General features: G+C 45.4%; 1 protein-coding gene and 1 long non-coding RNA gene across 15 annotated transcripts in view; one reads left to right on the top strand and one right to left on the bottom strand.

Annotated features, from left to right (window-relative positions):
• EFCAB6 (EF-hand calcium binding domain 6) overlaps positions 1–21952 on the bottom strand; it is a 233602-nt gene that overhangs the window by 63454 nt on the left and 148196 nt on the right. For all 6 annotated transcript variants that reach the window (XM_077914193.1, XM_077914189.1, XM_077914192.1 and 3 more), the window contains 3 exons: positions 17549–17781; positions 6668–6764; positions 1808–1926 (listed from right to left, as the gene is read on the bottom strand). In XM_077914193.1, the coding sequence (XP_077770319.1) occupies positions 1808–1926; positions 6668–6764; positions 17549–17781 (449 nt within the window). The remainder of the gene's footprint in view (positions 1–1807; positions 1927–6667; positions 6765–17548; positions 17782–21952) is intronic.
• The window catches only part of LOC144323573 (uncharacterized), a 37140-nt gene that overhangs the window by 2682 nt on the left and 12506 nt on the right, over positions 1–21952 (top strand). For all 9 annotated transcript variants that reach the window (XR_013388979.1, XR_013388980.1, XR_013388981.1 and 6 more), the window contains 2 exons: positions 17602–17693; positions 18178–18359. This is a non-coding gene — a long non-coding RNA (uncharacterized LOC144323573). The remainder of the gene's footprint in view (positions 1–17601; positions 17694–18177; positions 18360–21952) is intronic.

Here is a 21952-nt window from a genome sequence, read left to right as displayed (position 1 = left end):
CACCATCCATGGGATGCAGTCAGCTGAGCAAACACAGATAAAATTCTGACCTCACAGTTTTCAGCATAGGACATGTGACATGTGTACATTTAATAATGTCGAGAAATGTATTCAGGAACGTTGGCCAAAAGCAACAGGGAGTATCTCACTCTCATTTAAATGGACATGTGCTCTATCCCACCTTCAAAAAGACAAGTGAGTGTCCTCTTCTCTACATGGGAGCCCTCAAGGGGGATACTTGGCTCCAACAGTCCTCTTTCCTATGGCCTGCGTCCAGCTCAGGAGCTCATCCTGCCCTACCCTGATGGAGACAACAGTCTCCCTGGGCCCACCTATCCCTTCTCTGGATGGGCCTGGGGAGATGAGTTTCCTGACTCATCTTCCTAAAGCATGGCAGGGTGACACGGTGACTCCACTCAGCCTTCACTCTTCCCAGCTTCCTGGCTAATGATGCCTGAAAACTAGGACCATGGGGCCGTGATAGCCTTGCTCCTCCTTTCTCACCCTGAGAGCCCCAGGCCGGTGCTTATGGAATGCCTCCCCGACTGTCCCATGGGTCAGACAGTCCTCCTTCCCCTCCGGCCCCCTGGAACCATTCCAACCTCATTCCTGCCATGACAGCTTCCAGCTCCTCTATGGCCCCCGGCATTCCCGCTTTTATCTCCCATTCCCCTTGCTGTGTTTCCTACTCTGGCATTTATCATAGGTGACACTGTGCCCCAGCATCTGGATTCCTGCTTGTGCCCCCCGACAGGTCCCTGACTATTGGGACCACACAGTCACCTCTGCATCATCCAAAAAGCCTGCAGAGTGGGACGCCCGTATGTGTGCCAGTGTACCCCAACCTTTTGGTTACTCAGTGGGACCTACTCATTTAATCTACTGAAAGAGAATATGAATAAGGAGCCTAAATTGGCCCTGTGTTGGAACTGATCTTAAAAAAATAAGGATTCTGTAAGAACTTCAAGTTGCTTTTCTAAATTAGACACAAAACAGCCCACCTAATTCTAAACTCGGCCAACATTTCAGCCTTCCACTTTGAACAGATGAAAAGCTAAAAAATTACACGAGCTGCTCCGTAAGCTTGCCCCTGAGAGGATGCACAATCCTGGTGTGCCGTCCTGGGGGGATGCGGGCAGCAGCGAATACATCATGAAGACGGAGGTAATTCAAAGATGGATCTGGAACTTGGAAATGGACCGCATTGTTAGTGTACTTTGAAACTCAGACACCTACGTGGGGAATATTGCAACTGGGGGCCTCATCCAAAACAGCTAAATCTAAAATACATTCTGAGAAATGTAACCAATGTTAGATATTATTTTCAGTTTAAGAGACCCTCGGGAAACTACTCCAAGTTGCTGAAAGTTTGGTTATTTTCTTTCAACAAATTACGTATCTATGAAACAGTTGTGCGATACTGAGTTCCATCTTTGGGCAATGGGGAGAGACTGCTTCTCCCCTTAGCTGTTGTGGCTCTGTCTGCTGAGCTGCTGTATTAGGATGACGTCTTTGGAGAGTGATTCAGTTTGGCCTTGAACTCCTGGTCCCTTGCAAATGACAACCTCTCAAGTCTGATATTGGTGGGGAGTGTTTACCCTGATCCTCCATGTTCCCAAAGACCAGACTCTTTTTCCAAGGCTTCCTCGGGGGAGCAAGGATACAGGATAGATACAATCAAGAGGAAACCTTTCTGGACCCCGCACCTCACCTCCAAGTAGCAATGCAAGGCTGGCACTGAATTTCCTACAGCTGGCAACCTGGGATTGTTGGGATGGAAGGGAGCCCACCCTCAGATTCCACTTACCTCATCCAGAGCTTTTCAAATTCCCTCGGTGTCAGAGGAATATCAAATCCATAGAGCGCATTCTTTATATCCCGCCGCCGAAGGATGCCATTGCCCTCATTATCAGTTTCTATAAAATTCTAGAACACGACAACATTTAGTAACATATAAAATGTGTTCATGGCAGTCCAGAGGATTGTCAATAGCCAATAACTGGAACAATATAAAACATTTCTCTCCCCGTCTACCTGCTCGGGTACCCTTTTTTTTTTATAAATTTATTTTTTATTGGTGTTCATTTTGCCAACATACAGAATAAGACCCAGTGCTCATCCCATCAAGTGCCCCCCCCTCAGTGCCCGTCACCTCGGGTACCCTTTTTAAATCAAAGTTCCAGATACCCTCATCATTCCCATAAAGAAGGCGACAGAGCAAAACGTGATCAAGTATCACATAGTCAAAGGGACTTGTTTCCCAGTAATAAGTAGTCTCAGGTGTGTGATCTGGATTCTTTTCCTGATCAACAACCTGGGTTCAAAAACTATGAGAAATAAGGGTCAAGCAGAGCATGAGACTGTAGCCCATGCTGCCTGAGGTGTTCATCCTGACAATGGATTGGGCTCTCTGACCGTATGAGGGGGACGAGGTGCAGAAGACCCAGCTGTTGTGACAAGATGACATGGTACCTTCTAAATGACCCCAAGGGGTGCAAAAGGCATCTGGGGATTTGTCAGCCATTTAAGAGGCCCACAGACCAGCAGGTAACTAGCGTACTCAACACTGACTTAATCTGTTTGCACATAATAGTGCGTTTGACCCTTCTAACAAAGCTGTGGAGTAGATACAGTGGCACGTGTACAAAGTCTTCTGCAAACATCACACCCGATGGTGAAGGTGGAGACATTCTCTTTAAGATCAGGAACAAGGTGCTATCCCTGCTGCTCTCTCTTCAACATTGTACTGGAGGTGTCAGCCAGTGTGGTTAAATAAGAAAAGGGAATCAAAGGTGTAACAATAGGACAGGAAGAAATAGAGCTGTCATTATGCACAGATGACATGGCTGTATGTACAGGGAGAAGCCCCAAATAAACTACTGTAATAAGAGAATTTAGCAAGAAATCTGGATTTTATATCAATAGGCAAGCTCATCTGTATTTTTATGTATCAGACACAGAAAACAAAATTTAAAAAGTAATATTTATAATAGCGTCAAAAATAGAAAGTCCTAGGAACAAATCTTACAAATGATTGTAAGACTGCCACACAGAAATGTCTAAAACTTTAATGAAAGATATTAAAAATATCAAAATAAATGGAGATATACTATGTTCACGAACTAGAAGACTCAAAATTGTAAAGACATTATTTCTCTCCAAACGAATATCCCATTAAGTTTCGTATCTTTGTGGAACTTGACAAACTGATTCATAAACTCTTAAAGAACGAGGAGGAAGGACTTGCCTACCATCTAATTAAAATGTATTACTGAGTTCTGGTGACTACAAGAATGTAGTATCAGTGCCAAGACAGATAAAGCAACCAGTGAAACAGAGTGAGGAGCCCAGAGACATGCAGGGGCCTTGATGCAGGATGGTGGTGATGCCATAGATCAGTGAGGGAAAGGATGGGCTTTACAGGGGCTAGACAGCTGGGTCTCCATATAGAAGAGTGGGAGTGGATCTCTGCCTCCCAACACAAAAGAAACATCCAGTGAGGATTTCAAGACCAGGATGTGAAAGACTACACTGGAAAGCTGCTAGAAGGACATCTTCATGACTTTGGGTGGGACAGTTACTTGCACAAGACCTACAGGGAAATGTTAACACATCTGAATGTCTCAAAAAGAAGAACTTCTATTTACCAAAAGATATCCCAGGACAAGGGTGGAAACACAGAGCACAAACCAGGAGAAGACATTTGCATCACAGATCACTTACAAAAGACCAGTAGCCAAACTGTAACACGAGCTCCTACTGACCAACGAGGAATAACCAGACAATCCCAGTGAAAACTCACAAGCAGGCACTGCATGGAGAAAGGAAATCTGACTTGGGGATAAGTGAAGAGATACTCTCATTAGTAACTCACACATGCTACTTAATGCTACAGTGAAATACCATCATACATCCACCACAGAGGAGGAAGATTAATTGTAACACTACCAAGTGCCACCACAGTAGAGCCGAGGAGCTGGGATTGGAGCTGATGGCCCACGGAGCCAAAGCTAGTCACTATCTGGCCCTTTACACACAGTGTGCGGCACCGTCTAAGACATGGACAGTGTTCTCCTCCTTCATCTGGATGGTGGTGATGTGCGGGATACAACTTGGGATACACAGTGACACTATGTATGCCCTTAACTATGGGACACCTAACTACACATGTACATTGTTATTATGTGTATTAAATATATATGTTCATGTATATTATGCACACATGTATATGTACATACATATTATTTATAGTACATATAATATGTATTAGCATTGTATCCCATCATAGAGCCACAACTTAAAAAATAAGCTTAAAAACAAGCCACTGCAATTGTAATTCACACAATTCTTTAGCACCCTTACTGGTATTTGTACCACAAGTCTCTTGGGGACAGAGATCCTGTCTTTTTTGGTCACTGTCTCTTTACTACCTTACAACAGTGCATAGTTAATTCAAAGTGTTTGCTGAAGAACTCAATGAACTTATTCTCCAGAAACACTTTGGTGGAAACGACCAGGTTAGGCCGCCCAGAATGGGATGGGGGCTGTGCGTGTCTGAGTGTCCGGCTGGAGGCATCCTTGGCCCGGCCCAGCTAAGCGGCTCACCGGGGGCCCTAGCTGAATGAACATGGCTGGATGGCTCAATACTAGAATTCTTGTTCAAGTTTCCCACGCAGTTTTACCAGAGACTACATCCTTTCTGATATTCGCAGGTCCCATTTGGTGAATCCTCTACAGCAATGCAGCAGAAGGGAGACGCGGCCCCAGCTTTGCCGCACCCCAGAAGGAAAGAACAGGAGTGTGCTGGTGGTCAGAGAACACCTGTCTCACCACCAGGCAGCCATTGTGAAGGCTCCTGGCCTTATCTACGCCTCCCCGTAGGTTCAGAATTTAGAACGAATGCCTTCAGAGCTTTATTCAAATCAAATCAAGAGAGTGGCAGAGATGTCCAATATAATACTAATAAGACATGCAGGGTCATTCAGTCCTGCAGGGGGTCAGAGAGAGGTGTGGGGATGGGCAGGAGGTGACCCCTGACTCCCAACAAAGTGGTTCCATGTACCCCTATGGAGCTGCTCTGATTGCTCTTCCTCTGTAACCTTTCAAGTCTTCTTCCCTCCCTACACTCCCGGCATGCTCAGTTTCCAGAAGAGACAGACCTGAGGCTGCACTGTTTAGCAGCAGAGCATTCTGGGTCCCCATGTCTCCTCTGAACACACTTGGGGTTCCCCAGAGCTTCAAGGATAAAGAAGACTTTGAGAGGTCACAGGGATCAAGATGTGGAAAGGCAAATGAAGAGGATGTGCCTGCAGGAGTGAACATGGAGACAGAGAGGGGTCACCCAGCTGGAGAGGGGACAGGCCCCAGGCAGGGAGCAGAGGAGGCCCAACAGAACTGCTAGAGAGCCAGGGGAGGAAGTATTTCAGGAAGGATGGGTGCCACAAGGCAGAAACAAAGACCTCTACAGCCCTCTGGCCACTCCCCAGCATTTTCCCCAGGGTGCCCATCTGCTTTGTTAATAATCTGCCTTTGCTCCTAACTGCCACCTGCCCTGCTCTGTGGGCTCCGAGAGGGAGAAACAGACAGGCCTTCATTACCACCAAATCTGTGGTCACAAACCCACATGCCCCCCTGAGACACACTGTGTAAACCAAAGTGAGGCAAGACGAAGCTGGGAAGGGCCTGGAAGTGGCCCCAGGAGCCCCTGGGCCCATGGAGAGCAGCACCAGCAGAGCAGAGAGAGGAGGAGGGGACAGAGGTAGCAGGGAGGAGAGGAGGCTGGTGTCATTCAGTGTGCTCTCCATCCCGGCTGGCATGGCTGTGTGGCTGCAGCCTAGCAGCTTATAAGCCCAGAGCTGGCCCTGTATTCCCAGAGGACGGCTCTGGTAGGCCAGCCCTGCCCAGTGGGTACGCGAGGACGTTTCTGTGTGATTTGCCACCCTGGGCCCCACAGTCAACTCTGAGGACAGAGGACTGGGGATAGGCAGCCTGGGGGGTGGCACGGGACTTATAGAACAGGAAGTCATGTTGGGCACAGGCCGAAATAGGCATAGAAAGAAAATGATCAAATGAAACCAAGTGGAGGCATTCTTCACAATAATGTGAAAATACCTCCATGGCGTGGTTTTAAAGATACTCCCTCAGGTGAAGTTACTGTGTCCTTGCTGGATTATGAAATGATGATCCCACATTCCAGACTTCTGGCCGAACCCAGTCTTACATGCTCAGTTCTACTGTCCTGGGGGTACAGCCGTCGTTAGATTATGTTCCGGTCTCGGAATCAGTGTACATGACTGCCTGTTGAGGGCATTCACTTTGTTCAAAATGTGCTTTCTAGAATTTTGGAAGGCAGGAGGAAATACCACTTAAAGATGCATGTTTTTAACTGTGTTGAAAATAATATGACAGTGTCATTTTTTTTCACTTAAATTTTTAATTCATACCAAACCTGAGATTAAAGCTAGGCATTTCTGTCCTACAATTACTCATTTTTCTAAACACTGGTTGACCTTGAATGTGAGAACTTATTTTGAATAAGTACTTGAAGAATAGAAAGAGTCACCGATTAGGTATCCAAAGACTGGATCTAAACAGCTTGATCATCCCAATGATCTGGGAACACTGAAATACATTCCCTTTCCTTTTAAGGAAATAATCATTTTCTTACCTTAGATAAGTCTGACCATCTGGTTTTTGCTTTGGTAACAAGATACTGATGAGCCTGTTCACAAGCTAGTTCTGAATCTGCGACCTTCTGTTTTGGTCTTCAAAGAAAAAAAAATAGCCGTGTTTAAATTTAATGGACTCATTAATCTCCCAAGGGGTTCCCCATCCCCGTTTGTTTCAAAGACACAGCTAAAGTCTGTTATTTCACATCTGGTTTAACTTAATTCTTAAAATACAGTCTTATTACCCCAGCTGCATGTTAGGAAAGTCTTCTTAAATTTTATAAGTCCTTGTTTATTTTCAGATAAATGCTGTTCAACTTTTTCTGCAGCTCACAAAACAAACAGGGCTCATTTATTCTCAGAAGGGGAAAAAACACAATAGAACGGTGTCTTCAGAGGAAGACAGCTAAAAACTTTTATTTCTGAACTCACATACTGGAATGATTGGAATGCAGACTGAGCAACAGGTCAGGAACAACGGGGGAGCATTACTCACTCTCTCCCAGCTGATGTGCAAAGGTGGGGCTCACAGTATGTAAAATGATCAAACTTCTGTTTATTTCCTCACAGAATGATGGACATGAAAGACACTTTAAAAAACACTCTGTGTTTACCACCGGGCTAGGCCACAGTGAGGGCTGTGGTTGCAGCTGGCTGAAGTGCCCTGTAGTCTTCCACTCAGGCAGGGAGGTGTATGAAAACCTATAAAACCCTTCCCGACTTGTTCCTCTGTAATTGCTCTGCTCTGGGGGCACCTATCACTCCATTCCTGGGCACCTGAGCTTTCCACACTCAGATCTGCTGCTGAAGTATTTTCCCTGCAGATACAAGAGCACTCAAGACGTTCTTCCAGCAAAACGGACCATACACACACCACCCCGATGGTTTCCTGAAATGGGATCACATCTGGGGCCCCACTTGGAACCTGCACGTATTCATAGGCAGGTGATACCCACAGGCATATTCATGTGGGTGATAAGCACATCTTGCCTAAGAGTGGTTAAGAGGGACGCCTGACCGAGGCCCATGCAGACATATCCTCATATAAATTTTGTTATGGGACCCAAGAAAACCAGTGTAGGGGACAGACAGCAAACAAGCTCCATGCAGCCCCTTTAAAAAGTATTATACTTCTGCATATGAACTGACTATAAGAAATAAAGTCTAAAGTCAACCACTATGCTGCCAGTTGAGAAAATGCAGGAATTTGTGTTCCAAATGATGGAAGTCAAAGGTTTATGTAATCCCCAATGAAGGGCTGCTTTGACTATGACCCTCCATGTGTGACACTTGGTAGCACTGTGAGGGTTTCGGGGGTAGTGATGACCACCAGGAACTCAGGGACCAGTGAGGTGACAGGCGACACCCAGAATCCTGAGTTTTCCTGGCAGTGCTGGCGTTACCATCCCACTTTGCAAAAGAGGAAGCTGTGGTTTAGAGGGGTTAAATAATTTGCCAAAATCACACAGCCAGTACCTGGGAGCCATTCAAACTCAGGTCTCTGATGCCACAGCTGGCTTTCTCACTACCGTTTTCACTTCCATCTGAAGCTACAGGTCTGATGCTCCTTTAGCTTCACTCTTTGTAGGAAAAGATCCATTAAATATCACTTTTTTTTTTTTTTTTGTAAGTAGTCTCCACATCCAGCATGGAACCCAATGAGGGACTTGACTCACGACCCTGCGATCAAGACCTGAGCTGAGATCAAGAGTTGGATGCTTAACCGGTTGAGCCCCCCAGGTGCCCTCAAGTATTAAATTTCATAGAGGTGAAGGCCACCATTGATTTTTACACACTGGGGGTCATATTCCCACTTAGCATTTCTGTTTCAATTGAACAAATGCAATGTCGCCAGCATGCTGGCGAGCAAGTGCCAGGCTCGGTGTGAGGGCTGGAGAAGCGGGGCCTGCAGATTCCTCCCACCAGACAAGGCTCTCCTGGAAGTTCCACGCTGTCATGCATTTCAAAAGCAGACCACAAGCCAGGTCACGGCAACTAAAATCAACAAAGTAAGCAGTAATAATTGCTCTCCATGTGGCTTCTCCTTCAAATCCCTTCTAAGAAATTCTGCTGCTCCCAGACAGTTGTCCCAGACAACTCCTCCATTCCTTGATGACCTATGGTGTCCAGCACCTGCTAGCCACCTGCTAGTTCACTGTGGCCATCATTAGACCAGAAATCTACCCTGGGCTACTGACCTGTGTGCCACATAGACAAGGTGTTATTTTAAGCATGCTTCTTTGGTGAATTACATAAACTGTGACTCCCACAGTTTGGCAAACACAAGCTCTTGCATTTACTCAGTTGGCAGCGTGTTGACGACGAGCGGCAGATTGGACAGGGTCTCTTCCCTCTTCCTTTGTTACCGTTCAGATGGACCAAACGAGAATGGGCCTGGAAAATGCCAGCTCATGAGGGTACACAGATAAACTACGGCTGGCACACTTGCCTTTATTGAGCCCACCCCAGTCTTTAAATTCACCGACTATTTCTATTTTGCCAAATCCAGGGGTCTTTGCTGACTTCTCTATTCCATGTGTCACTGTTAATCATCTCTCCCTTCTCCGGCTGCCTTCATCATGCTGCTCTTGAAATGACACCATTGAGGGGGAGGAGGACACCTCCCCTGGGGCCAGGCAAATGTGTGCCTTCAGTGTGCTTTCCCCTCCCTACCTGGCTACCCTCTATCCTTGACCACTCCTCTTTTTCCATCCCAAAGTGTATTTACTCTTCTGAAAGGTCATCCCTTCTCATGTTCCTAACCACACCATGATGCCATTTACCCACACATCTGTACCACTCGTGTGATAACCTCACCTCCTTTTCTGTTCCATCTCTTTCCAACTGCCTACCGGACTTTACAGAATCATGGAATTTCAAGGGTGGAAAGGGATCAAAGGGTCAAATAGTCTAATCTTCTCTCACTAGTTCACCATGAAGGTTTTGGAAGGTTGGCAGGATTATGTTGCATTTTCACAGTTATCCCTTAAGAGGATGGTAGGTCCTAATGATACATATTCCCCTGCCTTCACCTTTATGCTCCTCCTAAATCCAACCTGCACCCAGAGATCTCACCTGAACTTCCCCCAAAGGATGCAGATTCTACATCTGCAAAGTTAATGTGTCCAAACTGATCTCACCATTTAAACATGTCTCCAAACAGCCCCTGCCAATCTGATTTCTCTTCGAGTCCATAAATCTTAATTATTTTTTTAAGATTTTATTTATTCATCTCACACACACACACACACACACACACACACACACACACAGAGCCAGAGACACAGGCAGAGGGAGAAGCAGGGAGCCCGATGTGGGACTTAATACCAGGTTTCCAGGATCACACCCTGAGCTGAAGGCGGCACTAAACCACTGAGCCACTCAGGCTGCCCAGTCTTGATTATTTTCTTAGGTAACCATGCTCAAGTCAGACTCCTACAATTTTCCCATCCATTTTTTCCCTGTCCCGTTTTACATACTCATCTCCTCTAGAGAGATCAGAAGGTTTTTCTATGGCCTTTTCCAAAAGTCAATGATTTCCTCTCCTATTACCTGGCTCTTTAGAACTTGATAGTCAGGAAGGCACAGTCTGTCAGACACAAACATACAAACTCTTGCTACATGCTGCTCTAGGGCCTACAGACACACTGACATGGACAGAGCTGAGGTCCTCAAGGAGCTCACGCTGCGATGGTGGGAACTTACAGCAGACACATGGGGGAAATGAATGAAATGGGTAACTTCAGGAACTGAAGATGGGTGAGAGGGAATCCTCAGCTGAGAAGACCAGGGAGCAGCTCTTTGAGGCATGAGTGATGATGAGACAGCTGTGTGATCTCAGGGACTAGCACTCCAGGCAGGTTAAAGTCCTGAAATGGGGCTCTGGGCCCAGGTAAGATGGAGTATGCACATTCCATCCTCTTCCTCCCCTGATTACAACTGAAAACTCTAGACTGAATACATAAAGTAACCGAAGACACAGAAAAGTAAATAATAGGAGGCTGATGGAGAAGAAAATCAAAACTTGAATGACTGATAGAGTGTGAGTTTCACGGGTTCTTTTCCACACAAATTCCCATCTTAGGCTTAAGGGCAATCCTAATTCTAGAACTGTGTAGTGCACACAGGCTAAAAAAGTTCCAAAAGAAAGCATGTTCTGGGCACCTGGGTGGCTCAGTTGGTGAAGCATCGGCCTTTGGCTCAGGTCATGATCTCGGCAGGGAGTCTGCTTCTCCCTCTCCCTCTGTCTCTCTCCTTGCTTGTACTCTCTCTCTCTGTGTGTCAAATAAATCTACAAAATCTCAAAAATGAAAAGAAAGAAAACCTGTTCTTTTGACCAAAGAACTGGGAAGGAGGGTCCTGGAGTACAATGAGTATGGGGGTAGAATGCCTCTTTTGTTTCTTTCCACCTTCCTGGTCCTGATCCAAGGACTCCCAGTTACAATATTGCATTTTTGTGACAGGGCCAGCAGGAGTAGTGGCCAAGTGGAGTCCTAAAACTGAAACTCTTCTCTTTCACCCAAAGATACATTCTGTGTTCAAGGATCGTTGGAGGTATCCACATTATTCTTTTTCTCTCACTTAGTTGCCCTGGGGGTGGACCCAGTCATAGGAAGTATATACAGTACAGATAGGCTACAACCTAGTTCCTAGCCAAAAAAACAAAAAATAAGGGCCTTTCTGGGGGCTGGAGAGTGTGGGGAAAAATAGAGAGGGGAGATCTGGAAAATGAGATGCCCAAATCTGTGCAGGAAGTCCCAGGTTCACCTCTGCTGTGCACACGTGAGAAACTAATCCAAAACAGCATAGCAGAAGCCTTGAGAACTTGACTGCCATGTAGTGAAGATTTGCCCCAGGGTGCTGCACACATGGGCTGGCCTGCTCATGGTGTTGAAACTAAATTCACATGGAAACCACAGAAGGCAGGTCAAGACTTGCAGTCTGAACCTAACTGGATTGATTTGTCTGCTTAAAAAATAAATAAAAAACATATCAACACACTACTGAGGATTTTCACAGGGCCAGAGGATCATAATATAATATTAAGAATGTCCATGATACTATCCAAAATCACTCGATATACAACCAGGAAAAATCCCAATTTTCAAGGTAAAAGGCAATAGAAACTAAACTCCAAAATGACCCAGATGTTGAAATTATCATATTTTAGAGCAGCTACTATAACCAGGAAGTAACAGTAAATGTCCTTGAACTAAGTGGAAAGACAGATGTTGTAAGCTAAGAAATAGAAGCTTTGAAAAAAGGGCTGGGGGACAACAAAAGCCAAATGGAAACTTCAGAACTGAAAAAAAATACAACTGAAATAAAAATTTCACTGAGTTGGCTCAATGACATATGCAGATGACAGAAGAGTGAGTCACTGAACTTGAACACAGATGAATAAAATCAATCAAATCTGATCAACAGGAAAAAAAAAAGAGAGAATATAGCCTCAGGGACTAATACAAAGACCTGTGATACAAAACCAGAAAGTCTGACATTCGTGTCTTTCAGATACCACAAGGGAAGGAGGGAGAGACTGGTACTGAAAAAATTTTAAATGTGAGGAAATAATAGCTAGAACCCTCCCAAACTTGATGAAAAACATGAATTTACAGATTCAAGAAGTTTGGTGAACCCAAAAAAAGATAAAGAAAGTTATGCTCAAACACATCATACTAAAACTACTCAAAACCAAAGATAAAGAAAAAAGGTCTTAAAAGCAACTTGAGGAAGACAACAGGTGCCACGTGGGGGGAGGGGAGCAAGACCATCAGAATGACTGGAGACTTCTCACCACAAACCATGGAAGCCTGAAAGCAATGGAACAACAGCTGTTGAAAACTGTGATAACCCAGAATTCTATACCCAGCAAAGATGATCTTCTGTTAGGAATGAAGGAGCAAGAGAGATCTTCTCTGTGAAGGAAATGAAGGAGCAAGAGAGATCTTCTCTGTGGAGGAAAACTAAGACAGTTTAACTCCAGTAGACATGCTCTAAAGGACCTGCTGGAGGAAGTTCTTCAAAGGAAGGAAAATGACAGCAGAGAGAAACTTAGAACTTCAGAAATAAAGGAAGAGAAGCAGAAATGATAAATATAAATATATGATCTTTTTCAGATATCAAAATGCATGAAGCATAAGTGGGTAGAACTGGAAGGAGGTATAGACAAATGCATAACAGTTGTTGGAGAGTTCAACACTTCTCTCTTAGAAACTCACAGAATGAATAAAAAATAAGCAAGAACACAGAAGACCTGAATGCTATTAACCAACTTGATCTCATGAGCACACTCCACCCAGTGACAGCCAAATATACATTCTTGTCAAATATTCATGGAATCCTCACCAACACAGACCATCTCTAGGGTCATAAAATAAAGCTGAACAAATGTCAAAGAATTAAAATCATACACAGTATGTTTTCTGACCACAACAGAATTAAACTAGGAATCAATAACAGAAAGCTGGAAGCTATCCAAATATTTTGAAATGGACAAAAACACATTTCTAAATAATTGTGGAACAAAAGAAAGTCTCTAGGGAAATCAGATATTTTTAACTGAATGAAAATTAAAACTGTAACATATCCAATTCTGTGGGGTGTAGCCAACTCAGGTCTGATAGGGAAATTAATAGCATTTAGCATTTAGGGTTTCTCTTAGAAAAGAAAGAACTCGAATAAAAAAAATCTCAGTTTCCAAACTTAAGAAAATAGAAGAGCAAACTATACTCTAAGCAAGAAGAAAGGAGGAAGTCATAAAGAGGAGAAATCAACAAAACATAAGCAGAAAAACAACAGAGCAAAATCACTGCAACAAAGAAGGGGTCTTTTAAAAATATCAATAAAATGATAAATCTTTAGCTAAATGGATCAAGAAAAAAAGGACAGAAGATACCAACTACCAATATCAGAAATGAAAGAAGGGATATCACTAGAGACCCCACCAATATTAAAAGAATAATAAGGAGGAATACTATGAACAACCATATTCCCATAAATTTAACAACTTAGATGAAATGGACCAATATCTGAAAAAACACAAACTGCAAAAGCCCATTTAAGAAGGAAGAGAAACCATGGATGATCTCACCATTAAATTTATTAGATTCATGGTTAAAGTCTTTCCAACAAAGGAAACTCCAGGACCTGATCACCTCTTTCGTGAATTATATCAAAAATTAAAGGGAGAAATGACAACTCTATATAATCCAGAAATAGAAAAGAACTGACATTCATGACTTTCAGTTTTTCTTAGAGATCTTACAAAGAACAACAAAAAATTATTTTATGAGATAAAACTCATTCTATCTTGCAATACCATATGGGTCCATTGACCCTCATACATACTATAGGGTCTTTAGTGATCTTGATTTCAATTAGACCTATTTCATTATCCTAAGAAATGGTCAATCATACTCATTAATTGTTGTCAATTATACTAAAAAAAAAAAAAAAGACTAAAGCAGTATTAAGAAAACAAAAAATGGGGGACTTGCCTAGCTGGTAACATGATATTGAAATGAATCACTCTCTAGTCTCCTGATCATGCTGCCCAAAGTATAACAGCATCTTTTGAGAAGGTATAAAAGGAGACAGCAACACCATCTTTGTTATGTTAGTTTTTTCATCAATCACCGTTAGAAATTCAGAATGCTTATTTCATGCTCAAATGGCAAAGGGAAGAAAATTGAGATAAGAAGATGATCAGATGAACCAGAAGAGAAATGTACACAGAACAGCACTGATTCCAGTGATGATTGTGCAACTGATCATATAAGCCAAATCACTTGACAAGTGAATGATATATTTCCAAGAACAAAAGGGAAATTTGGCATTTTAAATTCACCTACTCATTCAACAAGAAAGACCTGATCATACAATATTTTGTGACAAGCTGGAGCATCTAATTTTGCTAAAGAGACACGTGATAGTGTTGTTCCATCTTTTATGATGCACACGCACCAAAATGGACTTGATGTGGGTTGTCAGCAGATAAATGGACAGGCAGGTGTGTTTTAAACAAGGGAACAGATTGGAAGGGAAAAGATATAAAAAATGAAACAGGCCAATGGACCGATCATTCTAATTGGTATTTATCCATCTAAAAATGAAAATGTTTTGTGAAACAAACAAGATGGTCTTACTCTCTTCAACAAATTTATAACCCTCAAGGTTTTCAAAAGTATTGTGTTTTGATAATGTCGGTGGAAAGCGAAGGCCCAGAAGGCAGAGGGGCCCCAGTGAGAGGGTGGGATGGTTTCCAGAAAGGGAGAGGATCAAGGTTTGGCTGGTGGCAGAGAGAGGCTGGTGTGGTGGGTTAGTGAAAGAGGGTGAGGTCTCTAGGCAGAGAAAGGGGCCCTTCCAAACAGGTACCCTGGGTTCACATCTCGGCCCACCACCCATTACCTGGGTCCTTTATCTGGGAAGTCAAGTAGTAGTGAAGTAGTAGAGTATTAAAGGATATGTCTTCACAAAGCACAGGCATGGGGTCTGGTCAAGGGAGGGTCTGGCTTTTCTAAAGTAGTGCCTTAACTGGGGTCTCTGAGCCATCTTCACCAGAGCCTTGGAGGCCACACTGAGGTCTACTCAGGCTGCACACTCTCCTCCTTTAGATCCATCCACTACTCTGGGACTGCTAAAGGATCTTTCTGCAGCACAATGTGAGCCCCTCCCTCCACAGCATAAAACCCTCTCCTGTCTGCTGGTAAAGGATGAACTCTTCAGCCCGGTTCTCTAGCTCCTTCTCAGCTGGCCCTCCTGCCTCTTCAGGACTCCCCTCCCAACATGCCCCACCATGCATGCCACTTTTGTACCTGGATCCTCTCCCCATTTCCCCAATGTGCTGGACATTCCCACCTCTAGATTTTGTAAATGCTGTTCTCCGGCCATTTGGTAGCCTGCACCTGACAAACTCCTACTCACACTTCAAGATCCGACTCAGACGTCTCACTTTTCCTGTGCACATCAAGTGGGCTTAGCCATCTCTGTGGCACTTCAGACATCCTTATATTTCAGTGTAGCTCTTTACTTTTGTACCTGTCTCATGTTCAACCATGGGCTCCTCAAAAGGAGTCTTATTCATCCTTGCACCATCTCATCCTGGGACAACATCTAGCTCACAGCAGACCCTCAGTAAATATTTAATGAATGAAGGCATACATACAAATAAGAAGGCTGAGTCATTTGAATGAGAAGATGGCGCTTTGTGGTTGAAATTGTCTAGGTTCATTCTGCATACATTCTCCAGAAAATTCTTTCTGAAGGATATTTTTGTATTGTTTTAATGTTAAGCAATCAAGTCTCATATTAAAACTCCTCAGAACTTGGGCAATTGGAAGCAGGTGTCCAATTCACATGCTACATGATCATTTCACTTAGAAAGAGACTACAGTTGTTTTCTTTCTGGCTGGCTTTTCTTACAGTGCAGGCAAAATAAAACCAACGAATTCAGAGAGAAAAATTAAAGACCAGTATCGGAGGGCCTCTGCAGCCTAGCCAAGAATCCTGCAATCTGGCCCAGCAATGGGGGCTCCTGGAGGCTCCCCAATCCAGGGAGCCCCTTCCTGGTGGAAGGAGTGGGCCACGATTACCTCAAGGGCAGAATAGCCGAGTGAATGTTACTACCATGCAGAAAACACATCTCTGTATTATCATAATAGATGGTAATGCTTCAAAAAATAGTAATATTATACTTGTAACAATTGGTCAAGGCTGAATGGCTTCTTCATTCATGCCTGTTGACAGTCAATAGATCTCAACAGGGTAGATGGTATTGGCACTGCTGTTCTTGCTTAAAGGGGCATGTGCTCTTACTGAGAAAAATGGAGGAGACAAATGGAGTTCTAGCCAGGCTGGACATGCAGACTCCCCTCCTCACCGTGAGGGAGGCTGGTATGGAGCAGACAGGGGCTGGGGGTGGAGCACTGCATGGGAAAGGGCTGGAGGGTTCCTTGCATCTCCCTAAACAGTTTCACAGCTGACTCCAGATTTATAAAAAGAAAAAGATATACAGTCAACCCCTGAATAGTGAGGAGGTGAGGCATGCCAACCTCTACACAGTCGGAAATCCCTGCATAACTTTTGACTCCCCTCCAAATTAACTAATAATAGTCTTACCAATAACATAATGCATTAGCCAATATTTTGTATGTTATATGTATAATACACTTTATTCTTACAATAAAGTAAGCTGGGGAAGAGAAAATGTTAAGAAAATCATAAGGAAGAGGAAACACATTTATATACTATATGGTACTTATAAAAAAAGAAATCCACCTCTAAGTCAACCTGCAGAGTTGAAGCATCTTGTGTCGTTCAAGGGTCAACTGTGTATACATGTTTACATTCATAAGAAAAGACTGAAGTGATACTCAGTTTCCACCAATTACTATAAGGTGTTCTATGGTTCCCGCATTCATACGGATTGTGTGGATTGCACGGGCTGGTGTGCTAGCGCCTGGACTAGTGTTCTCTTGACAAGCAGCCCCCCACGGGCCCCCACAGCTCAACAGGCAGGGTGCCGAGAGGTCTTGGAAGGCTGAGCAACATGCATATACATCTGACCCCAGCTTTGTAAAAGAAAAAAATATAAGTCCATGCCTGTAGTTGTGTGCCTGGAAAGAAGACTGGCATGATTCATGGTGAAATGCCAAAACAACGTTCATGGGGGACTAGATCAGCTGTACCTTCTAATCTGTGCCCGTATTTTCTAGCATTTTTACATTGAACACATATTCCTTGTGTGGTTTTTCCTGAACCCCAAAAAAGACAAAGTAATCGCTCACGGGGGGCAATTCTGTGCCCCACCCCCTCCGTGGGCACGGTGGGAACGCAGGACCTCGCGTGGGCAAAGGCGCTGAGCTGCACTGCCCTCTTACCTGATTAGTCTTTGAGGCGCGTCATCTGTTCTCAATGCTCTCTTCTCACACAGATTTCGAAATTCCCGAAAATTGAGAGTGACGCTGAGTCTCAAGCCAAGAAGGCCCAGGAAACGCTCAAATTCTTTGTCTTTAAGATTGAACAGTAAGTGCAGTAACAATCTGTGAAGATCATGCATGTTGATTATGCCATCCCTGTCAGTGTCTATTTTAAAGAAGGCAGAGTAGGGGTCCTAAAAACAAAACGCACACGTCAAAGCACTTCCTTCTGAACCCCGACAACCACACACTTAACAACCCTGCACAAACGGGCTCCTCTCCAAAATGAGGAAGGGCCAGTGTTCCCACTACTGCTTTACGGAGAGTTCACTCCTCCAGGAATATCCTTGGCATGACAGGTTTTTCCAAGATGATGAACCATGTTCTCCGGTGCCCTCTTTTAGGATAGAGCCCAGGAAAAGGGGCAAGAAAAGGCTCTTCTTTCCCTCCCTTCCACTTTCTGTGTTTATGGAACCTCTCCTTCTAGCACCAGAACTAAGAGGATGCTGGAGCTTTTTGGGGCAGAAAAGAAATCTTGCTCTTAAGGTTTCTACAGAAGTTTCATGATGTTTGACAACTTTTGTCTACAGGAAAACAAGGGCAGTACTGGATGGCACACCGAGGGGCCATTCAGAGGCCAGGGCTCAGTTTTTGAGAACTAAGCTGAGGAGCCAGCGCTGTCTGAGATCACATGCCTGCTGCACCTGAAGGACAGGGAACACCTGCTCTGTTGGTGGTGTGGCACGAGGGCATGGCCATCTCCATCCTGAAGGTGAGGACATGGAGGCTGCAAGGGAACATGTGATTTAGAGGCCATGCTCCAACACCTGGAGGTGGGTTGCTTAGTTTGCTTAGGTTGCTTAGTTTCCAGCTCCGTCACTTAATATTGGTGTAAACTTAGGCAGGATATTTAACCTGGCCACACTTCCATTTTCTCATCTATAAAATGGGAATTGGGAAAGTCCCTACTTCCTAGGGCAGTGGTGAGGGTTGAATATGTAATATATACAAATCCCTGGCATGTTTTCTAAGTGCCCTAACATGTTGCCTGTTACTATTTTGGTTGCCTGAGACCATACAGCCAGGGCCTGGCCCTCGGGCTTTGAACTGGTTGTCTTGGCCAATGTCCATGCTTCCGCCATATGTACTTCCTAAGTCTCAGGCTTGAAAAGTTGATGATGTGGCCCCACACCCCTCATTTCCATCAGTACCTGACACAGCCCCCACCTGGAGGTTTGTCTGGTGACTTTGGAGGCCCTGAACTCATACCTGTATCTCCCAGGATCTGCCTTAAGAGGTTACAACAAAGCAAGGCCCACTAGGATTCAAGTGTCTAGTTAAGATGTTTTGGGATTTTGTGGAAAGATCTATCTTCACTCACACATTCACTCAGCACCTAATATGTGCAGTCACTGTGCTAAATAGTACTGGGACCAACTTAAAGTGCAGCCCCTGTCTCTTGGGGGCACCACCATCCGGCAGGCAGGCGCCTGTGTCTCTAGTAGCACCACCACCAGGGACTTGCTCCGGGTGAAGGCCATCTCTTTGCTGCTGATTCCCTAGCGGGAAATCACGGTCAGCACCAGGCCCTCCCACCTGCTCCAGGCTCACATCTGCAGTGGCTTTGGGGCACCTCCGCTTGGACACCAAACCAAGCAAGAAGCAAGTCCCAAGTCAAACCCTTGACCTCCAAGCCCCGTCCTCAGCCTGCTCCTCCTAGGCCTTCCCACCTCTGCAAACCTTGGCTTCGTCCCTGGCCCCTCCCTTCCTCTCCTCTGCCACAGCCAGTGTGTACACACAGATCCCGTCTCCACCCACCCCCCTGCTTCTCCCCATTCCACCAATTCTCCCCGAATTCCATAGAAGCTCCCAAGGGGCTTGCAGTCCCCACCCCTGCTGCCACCGCTTCCTAGCACAGCAGCCGGGGTGATCCCACTGCAGCTCAGGTCAGAGTCTGGGGGCTCCTCTGCTCCCTACACTGGCTCTCCACTGCATGCAGAGTCTGATCCTAAATCCTGCCATGACCCCCAAACCCTGCAATCCCTCTGCCCTCCTTCCTCTCCTTTGCCCCCTTGCTGTCCTGTGGACATGCCAAGCCTGCCTTGGGCATCTCGGGAAGTTCTCCACAATACCTGCACCCTTTAGCGTATCTGCTCCAATGTCCCTCTCACCTCTCAGGGAGCATCTCCTGAGCCCTGTGGACAATGGCACCCCGATTGGTCCCTGACACTCACCCTGCCCTATTTTTCTTCATGGAACATGCCACCACCTGACAAACGAGACTTGTGCATTCATGGTTGGCTCCCTTTCTGGAAGGTGACCATGTGACCAGGGCTCTGATCTGTTCCTTGTACCTCCAGCTTGGAGTGGTGCTTAATACACATTGTGGAATGAAGCTGGTGCGTCTGGAGAGGGCAGCAAGGGTTTCCTGAGCACCTATTATATGCCAAGCACTTTGCTGGGCAGATACCTGTTGTAACTACAATATGGTCCCTGATATCAAGGTTCTCAGTCTAGTGGGGCAGAAAGTCCTGTAAGCCAGGCATGAAAGCCGTGCTCACTGCCAGCCTGGACTGCCAGATGACAGGGACAGTCCAGATGCCATGGAACCCACATTTACAATCTTCACAAATCTAAAAACCTCCATCATTCCCCACACCTCGGTCGTTGGCTTCCCAGAATGAAGACTCCTAATTTTATTGGAGTCACACGGATGCAACCTCTACTAGACATGTGGCTTTGGGTAAGTTTCTCCCCATCTTAGACCCCTGGTTTCTCCATCTGTAAAATGAGGATGCCAAAGCCTACTTGACAGGGTAGTGTGAGGATTTAAACAGATGGGGCCACTTATGTAATCTTTCCAGTTCAATGTCTGGCATGGAACTGGAGGTTTTTTTGATTCATTCAACAAACACACATTGATCACCTATTACATGGCTGGCCCTGTGGTGGCCATTTGAGGTACTGTGGATGGTTCAGGAACAATGCAGCCCTAATGTCTCAGAGGATCACAAGTCCACATGCGCTTGTGCTGGGAGAAGGACGGCCGGCAGCCGATCTCCCCACAGATCTGAAGGCGAGGAGGGAGGACCGAGGACTGAAGAAAGATCAGAGCTCCAGCAGGAGTTAGGCTGATCAAAGGGGTTGGACTGGCAGTCCAGGCAAAGGAACAGAATGTGCAAAGACATGAAGGGAGGAAGAACACTGGCTGGAGTGTGAAGTGAGGAGGAGAGGAGTCAGGTTACAGTGGGAGAGGCGGCCACAGCCAGTGCAGAGCTGGGGACCGCAGGCCAGTCAGGCAGGGACGGGGGCTGGTCCTAAGGGGACAAGCAAAGGGGACACTCTGATCAGGCCTGCATGCCAAGGCCACTCCGCAAGGTCTGGTGTTGAGGACAGACTGTGGGGTGAAAAATGAAGTTGGGGAATGTATGTATAGAATGATGCCGTGTGTGTGTGTGCGTGTGTTTGTAGGGGTGGTTAGATCCTGATGGTTTAAAAATATACACCTGAACCCATGGACACATGCCTGACCCTGCAGAGATGTTATCTGGAGGGTAAGCCCTGGGCTGAGGGAGTCCCCAGGGCACAGGGAACCTGTGCTCACGTCGTGTCCCCGGGTCACCCAGGGCCTCTCTATGCCTGCTTTCCTCACCAGGGCAGGGAGAAAAGACGTCCCTTTTTCGGTCACGATGAGTTCTTTCCTCGACTCCATGGTCTTCGGCCTGAGCTGTGGGCGTGTGACTAGCTTACCTGTGACCCCCGCTGAGGGCTGAGAGGGCCTCATTTGGCTACAGAATTACTGGGCAGACAACAGCAACAGCTGTGATAGTATCTTACACTAATACAGGTTGGGTTTTTCATTATTGCTGAGGAGAGACTTTCAAGAATTTCGCACAAAGAAGAACTCAAAAAAAGTAAAGCGCTTCCCTTCCCATTCAAAAAATCAAGGCACACACTTTGTCTCATTCACATATACCTGTGAGGAGAACAAGCAAATCTCCAGTGACTTCAAGTGTCACCTGAATCCTAGGGCGGACCTTGTAAACTCTGGCAATTAGAGGTTCACTTCTTTGTCTCAACCACTAGATTATACATTCTTGGCAGGATAGAGTGGGTGTTAGTGAACGTTCATTGAATCAGTTCATTATGTAATTATTTAAAATAAAGATCACTGGGAAATATGGGACACGTGTGCACTGTCACCAAGCCACATGTATACCAAAGGTAGGAAAACAGTGGTGTTAGCACAGAGCGTGGCTCTGGTGTCCCCCCACTGGGAAAGGGGTGCAGAGGAGACAGGTGGAGGGCAAGGCCAGAAAAAGGAGGCTTGCAACAGAGTGGGTGAGTTAGCACCCGGGGTAAGGG

Source organism: Canis aureus, chromosome 11, assembly GCF_053574225.1.
Source record: "Canis aureus isolate CA01 chromosome 11, VMU_Caureus_v.1.0, whole genome shotgun sequence".
NCBI classification, from domain to species: domain Eukaryota; kingdom Metazoa; phylum Chordata; class Mammalia; order Carnivora; family Canidae; genus Canis; species Canis aureus.
This window is presented reverse-complemented; position numbering and strand designations above follow the sequence as displayed.